The following is a 6,992-nucleotide window of genomic DNA, read 5'->3' as shown; positions in this document are numbered from 1 at the left end:
AGGATATGAAACAATTTGAAAAACATTATAACTCAAAAATTTTAGATATGAAAAGTTATCGTTTCCTATTATATCTTAAAAATTATGTTTTATGAAATAAATAGTTATCTTTTTTTAAGATGGTTATTTAAACAATACATTTACCCAATGATTATGTTAAAAGTATCTTTAAGATAAAGAGGTGTCTTGATAAAAGTGTTATATCTTTGAAGAAGAGACACTTGCAAATATATATAAAGGACTTGCTGTCAACCATTTTGACACATCAAAAACCAAATAAGATATTAGTAGAAAAATCAAAAGCAATACAAGTGTTATGTTCTGAAATTAAACATAAACACTTGAGTTCTCATTATTTATCAAATTTCTTATAATTTACTTACTGTAGAAAGTAAACTTTAAAGATGAACAATTTTACAAATCTTCAGGTATGTCTAGTGATCTACTTTCGTAAAGTGTTGAGACGAAGTTAGACGTTGGCTTCATTTTATCTCTAAGACAATTTGTAAAAATTTTTTTTACATACTAAATGGGAGAGATGAAATAGGTTTTAAAGATAGTGTTCATTAAATGGTTCGTTTTGAAATTAATTTTATTAAAATTTTAAATTTTATTTAAATCCTATTTACATCAATTTATTTTTTTTGGGTGAAGAGATGAGATAGAAGAATTGAATGAGTAGTTTGTAAAATGGGGTCTGTTTGTTTGAGGAGCATACTATTACCAGGGGATATAGAAAGATGTGACTGACATGAAGTGTAGGAATTTGCTTTCAAGTTTCCAACAAAGACTTGACAGTTTGAACATTGGGTTGATTTGAAAAGACTTAGGCATGCATGCAACATTATTTCTAGGGGTATTGATTTAATTCGGAGGGAAACGTTTGAGTCATGTTAAAACTAACCGACGTGTAAAACAAGTTTACCTATACATTGACTTGCTCTTCCATATAGGAAATATGTTCGCTCGGTACACCGTGTTTAGAACGGTCCGGGCCTACTTGACAAGGTATAATGGAAAAGAGATAAACCAGTCGCTAATCTCACTAACTAAACTTAGGAGCTATTGTTGAATTATTATTGTTAAAAACTATTCACAAAAACATCATCCTTTTGATATTTGATAAATCAGTTTCTAATTGTAGAAAAATAAAGAAAAAGAAATTGTAACATCCTCAACTGCAACAGAGGGTAGATATTTTACTATCTATCTTAAATGTTTGGAACTCATGACTTGACTTCAAAATATACATCTTCAAGCATTTGGAAAATACTTGAAATTATTTTTAAAAATTTGTTATTTTTTATTATATTTAATGAAATTTTCATATTTTTATTTTAAAAGAAATAAACTTTTCTAATTTTGTTTTTAAAAAATAAATTTCATTGAACCGAAAGCTAGAATGTCATAACATGCCATTACAAATCTATCACCACGCTAATGGAAGACTTATCTTGGCATAGAAAGCCAACTTTGAAGGGGCGATGTCCCTGTGCATAAAGCCTTTGGCAGCAAAAAGCAAAACGAAGGAAGCCCCTAAAACTAAAAGGAACAAGCAACAGTATAAAAAGCAAGTTCTCAAAAGTGCTAATCTTGACAATCAAGAACTTTGCCAAAACGAAGGAAAGGAAGGTCCACGATCTCAACAACGTAAAAAGTGAATTCACGTGCACGAGTGTACACGTGGGTGTTCAAGTTATATTTTCTAACTTGGTAGACAAAGACTGTTGTGTGTAGTGGTTTTATATCAAAATGCAAAATCCCAGTTTCAGTTTTACATCCTCTGTGTGAGAAATTCAAATGGTAATTAGAAAATTAAGAATATTTATGGCCAGAAATGTACACAGTGCTTTTGTTCCCGGTACAGAACAAAAATGAGCATGGATAAATAAAGTTACTTACAACCATCTTTTCCATATATCACATGAAAGCAAACACAGAAGACAAAACAGAGAGGAATTACAGGGGTCCCTACAACCCAGGTTTCCTGTGAGCCTTTGCCAAACACCTGTCCTTTTACTGACAGCAAAGCATGTTTCCCCAAATCATGCTGGGGAAGTGTCAATCGCTAATGTCATTAACAATGCCTGGTAGCTTTCTTTCCAAAACCTCTGAACATATCTGCCCCATCATGTGGTAGAATGACATCAGATCAGACAATTCCTCAACTGGCATTTTCCCCATCACATGTCTTGCTAATCTTTCCCTTTCTTCATTTATCTTCAATTTCTCAATGTAATTAGTCCCATTTCTAACTGTTGCTCCCATCTGCTTCAGTCTTTTCTCTTGTTGCACACTGAGAGCTGTGTTTGACTGCAAGCAAATGACAAAGCCGATGAAATGAATCGACTGCATCACATTATATATATATGTATATACTCTAGAAGGAATGGAATATTAAAATACTTTCCTAATCTAGTTATCTAATTTACTGTCATACCTCAAGAAATTCTGCTCCAGCTTGAAGTTCAGATACTTTAGAAGGATGCATCCCACCTCCTGCAGTGTACAAATTCTTTGCAAGTGAGAAGCTTCGCACTATAATTTTTCTTCTCTTCTCCATTTCCTGATTAAGCTTCAAAGGCTTTGGTATAGATGTTGAGCTATTGAGTTTCTTCTGATAAGCAATTACTGCCTTCACAAATTCCTGCACAAATTTCCACCAAAATCCCAGAATCAGAATCCTGTTCAACAAATTACCAAATAAAATATATCTTGTAAAAGAGGAAAACTAAATATCAATGCAATAAACCTGATAAGCAGATGGGCATCCTGAATAATCAAATTCTTCTGAATCAGGCCGCCTCATTCTCTCTGGATGAAATTGAAGTCCCATGATGAACTTACCCTCTTCAGGATTATAAGCATCTGGATCATAGAACCCTTCAATCAAACCATCAGGTGCAAAAGCCATTGCTACAAATCGTTGTGCCAATCTCTTAACACCTTGATGGTGATAACTGTTAACCAAAATCTCCATTTTCCCATCCTGCAAAGAATCCTTAAACCAGCATTGCAAAGGGGTATTCTCCACAATTTTCACCGAATGCCTGTGCCCATCATAATTATCATAATCCATGTGCACTACTCTTTGATTCTCTGGCAAATTCCTTGACAGCTCTTTTCCAATATCTTGATAAAGAGTACCTCCACAAGCAACATTCAAAACCTGTGAACCCCTGCAAATTCCCAGATAAGGAATGTTCCTTTCCAGGCAAAGCTTTGCTAGCCTTAACTCGATTGAATCTTTCTCTGTATCAATGGCTGTATCACTTGCATGCAGTCTCCTGATTTCTTCTAATTCTTCCAGTGAAAGGCCAGATGTTTCAGCTTCATATAAAGATGGATCAATGTCCTCCCCTTCACAAAGAAGAACACCATGGATTGGCTCGAAACTATCTAATAACATATGAACCCCATTAACTCGCGGTACAATCACCGGAACTGCACCATAACCGACTATGAGATCAAGATGATATTCACCTGAAATGTTCAACAGCAAAATTTCCATCAAAACAAAAGAACGAAAACAATATACAAAAACAATCGATTACCAATCAAAGACACAGAAACCTACCGACAAAATCTACAAACTTATTCTTGCGAACGCTACGTCTAGAGACGATGAGAACACGGGGAAGGATCACAGAGAGATCATTGTTGAAAGCCATAAACGAGATTGAATATACGAGAGAATTCGAGAAATTTAATCAGAGGCAACTTAGATTGTGTTAGTTTCTTGTATGGCTTTTGAGAAGTATTTATAGAAGTGAAAAAGCTAGAAACCGAACAAGATTAGGAGTTTTTTGGTTCAATTAAATTGATGGGTTATTGTGGAAAATTAGTGAGAGAAAAGACAGGTGAGAATAGTCCTGGCGCCGCGTACTGCTCATATTTCCTACGCTTCAGGTTAATTTGACACGATTCTTTTTAATACTTTGAAATTCTAAAATTGCATTGTTTCCCGTAAAAGATGAATACTACTCTTCTTCTTCCTTTTTTTATTTCTCAACTGTGAATTACTTCATCGTCCCAATATTTGACCGAATAAAGTCTAAACTGTATCATGTTCTAATTTAAAAGAGTTCGATTAAATCTTCTTCTTTTAGTAAGTCAAAATTTTCTTTCCCAAATAATAATAATAAAAAAGAAGTTGTAAACAGATTGACTTATATCATACTTTATGTAGTGATCAATTAATTTAATCATTACTTATACTCAAATTGTGCTTTGCCTCTTTTCAATAAAGAGGAGATTCCAAGGTACAAAATAATCTTCCACTCTTCTTACAACGTACTCCAATAGAGATTGGAGGTGCAAAGTAATAATTCATCTGATTTTTTTATTACTTATTTTTAAGTGGCGTTTTCATATATATATATATATATAAACAAAATTGTGGGGTTTCATAGAAATTTTATGTTAAATTATAGTTATTGTCCTTTATTAAATACTGAATGTATTCTTTTTCTACTTTTTTTTAAAAACATTACTAACTGAGTTGATAACTTCATAAATTTAACGACAGACAAGTGAAAAGGAAAGAGAAAGAATGAGAAAGAGTGCATATAGGCACTATTTCATTCTTTTACCCTGGTTAAATTTTAAGAGAGAAAATCAAATAGACACAAAAGTGTTAAATTTAATTATCAGATCAGATTACTGATAAAGACTTTAAATTTAAAATGTAACACTCTTTACATTAAAAAGTTATTAAATTGTAGAAAGATATAACATATTGAATTATTCAAGATCCACAAAATTAAGTAACTTATCATATCACTATTTTAACATATAGTCCTCTAAAAAAATGATACACATGTACCTATAACTTAAATCGTATATTTAATTTATCTGATAATGTATTTGGTATTATCCTGTGAATAACAAAATGTAGATAGTTTGGAAAACAAAATTGCCATTTGCGCAGTCCTTAGTTGACTAAACGTATAGCACGGTTGCAAATTGAACACAGTTTTGACTTAATTTATAGAAAATAAAAATTAAGAAAAACGTGGCATCTGAAAATCGAAAACCTTAATGCAAATGGGGCGAGGAAATGGGGCTGTTAAGGAAGTGGGTGGCCAAGGCTTATCAAGGGTGGGAAACATCTAGGGCAGGTCAAAGCTGAGGAGGAGCTGACCTGGAACAGCTAAAGTTTTTATGTGAATCGGATGAGCATCTGATATGGACAGGGATGCGGCTAATCTGGTTGGTGCTTGCCCTTATCCACTTTCGCCAGGACCAATTATTGTAATTAAAACTCTTGTTTTGCTACTTAAATATTTATATTTGGCAATGTAACTGCAACAAACAACCAAGTGCCAACTATGCAGATGAAGATTCTTCCTAAAGAAACATTGTGGAGTAATTGAATTTGAATGGCAATAGACAAATTAGTACACGCACTACTCTTATCCCATAAATTAAGGTGCAACATATAATTTAAAGTTATGAGTTTGTATGTGTTCACACATTTTTATTTATTAGTGTGTATGAAAAAAACATGCCCACTCTTGATTTTGTCTCTAAAGTGATAGTATCACTTTGATAGCTGTTAGTTGCCCAAGTAAAATCTACTTTTCCAATGGCATTATCTGTCATAGTTGCTCACATCTTTTGTTTTACTTTACTCTGTCTGAATGCACGTTATACAGTAGTGGGTGAATCTTAAGTATAATAATTTTATTTTTAAAAAATAATAAATCTAACACAAACTAGTAGTCTACTAATATGTAGCTAGTAACTTTAGATTATCTTTTAAATTTTTATGTTTACCGTTGAACTTTTATATAATTTTTTTATATTATCTTTCTTGATTATGAGTGTTTTTTGAACTCATCTTTTTACTTTTACTTTCGCTTTTCCATTCTAATTTTTGACTTCTCCCCCAGGTATCTCCGCCTTCTCTCATCTTTCACTTTTCTCATTTTTTTCATCTTTTTGTCCAATTTTTACAACTCTTTTCCTTTTTTATTTTTTTTGGCCATTTGCTTTGGTGTTTTTTCTTTGTTTTGTTTGGTCTTTGATTTATTCAATCACTATTCTTGGTTCTTTATATTTTTTTTATTTTTATTTGTGATTTGTATTTTTTTTATTTTTCGCATTTCGGTTTCGTCGTTATATGAATTTTTTTTTTGTTTTGTGATTTTCATTTTGTTTTTATTCATGGTTTTTGTGTTGCTTTGATTTGATTATGTTAATTTGCTTTATATTTTAGTTCTTCAAGTTGTATTTTACTTTCAATTTTTCCCTTTCATATGCTCATGGTTTGATTTTTTTTCCTATAGGTTATATTGTTCGACTTCTATTTCGTTGTTATTTTCCAAGTTTGATTTTTCCTTTATTTATTCGTATGTAGTTTTTGTTTATGTATGCTTTTGTTTTTAAGTTTTTTTATTTATTATTAGTATGAGGTTTATTAAGGGTTTTTGTATTTTTGGGAGGTCATGGCACTTTTGTCTTTCATAATACGATGGATTCGGAATATTTTCTCTTCATTGGAGCGTTCCCTTGCTTTCTCTCTTGCTTAGAGGAAGAATCTGAATGGGGTGAGGAAAGAGGAAAGAAGAGAAAGGAGAGATAAAGGAGAAAGACTTAAGTGTCAATAGAAATACAAATACAAATTCAATTTTTTTATTCTTTTAATTGATTGAACCTATTAGATAGAGATAAGCGGGCTTCTTTCTTATTTTTCTTCTTTCTTCTTTATCTTATTTCCTTACCCATTGTTTTACTTTTTAGTTATTTATTTGATTTATTTAATTTCAATTTATGCATTAATTCAAATTTATGAAATTAGTTTAAAAAATTGTAAGAATAAAAATAAAATATTTAATTGAATAATTAATTTTATAATTTTCTGTTTATCCAACTTTTATTATTTAGGTTTTTACTTTTTTTTACAATGTTTTTACTTCTGTACAGAAACTAGAAACCTTTTGTGTAAGTTTCTAATTTTCTTTCTTTTTATCTCATTTCATTTCTTTATT

The 6,992-nt window shown here is 31.4% G+C and overlaps 1 protein-coding gene across 1 annotated transcript; it reads right to left on the bottom strand.

Moving 5' to 3' along the window:
* Window positions 1-1,807: 1,807 nt before the first annotated feature.
* On the bottom strand, window positions 1,808-3,793 carry LOC110425772 (putative glutamine amidotransferase GAT1_2.1). The gene is made up of 4 exons (XM_021440767.2): window positions 3,578-3,793; window positions 2,753-3,483; window positions 2,441-2,647; window positions 1,808-2,313 (listed from the first exon to the last, which is right to left on the bottom strand). The coding sequence occupies exons 1-4, from the start codon at window positions 3,669-3,671 to the stop codon at window positions 2,062-2,064; spliced, it is 1,284 nt and encodes a 427-aa protein (XP_021296442.1). The 5' UTR covers window positions 3,672-3,793; the 3' UTR covers window positions 1,808-2,061.
* Between the last annotated feature and the right edge of the window lie 3,199 nt (window positions 3,794-6,992).

The sequence above is a fragment of the Theobroma umbraticum genome, unplaced genomic scaffold (assembly GCF_002168275.2).
Source record: "Theobroma umbraticum cultivar Fairchild unplaced genomic scaffold, ASM216827v3 scaffold_12.1, whole genome shotgun sequence".
Lineage (NCBI taxonomy): Eukaryota > Viridiplantae > Streptophyta > Magnoliopsida > Malvales > Malvaceae > Theobroma > Theobroma umbraticum.
Note: the sequence above shows the minus strand (reverse complement) of the source record. Positions and strands in the feature narration are given on the sequence as shown.

Bases quoted from the DNA above. Each gene is read 5' to 3' on its own strand.
- LOC110425772 (XM_021440767.2), bottom strand. From the start codon at position 3,671: ATGGCTTTCAACAATGATCTCTCTGTGATCCTTCCCCGTGTTCTCATC. The intron at 3,484-3,577 runs GTAGGTTTCTGT...TGAACATTTCAG, and splicing joins TAAGTTTGTAGATTTTGTCG to GTGAATATCATCTTGATCTC. The intron at 2,314-2,440 runs GTATGACAGTAA...ATTTGCTTGCAG, and splicing joins CTGGAGCAGAATTTCTTGAG to TCAAACACAGCTCTCAGTGT.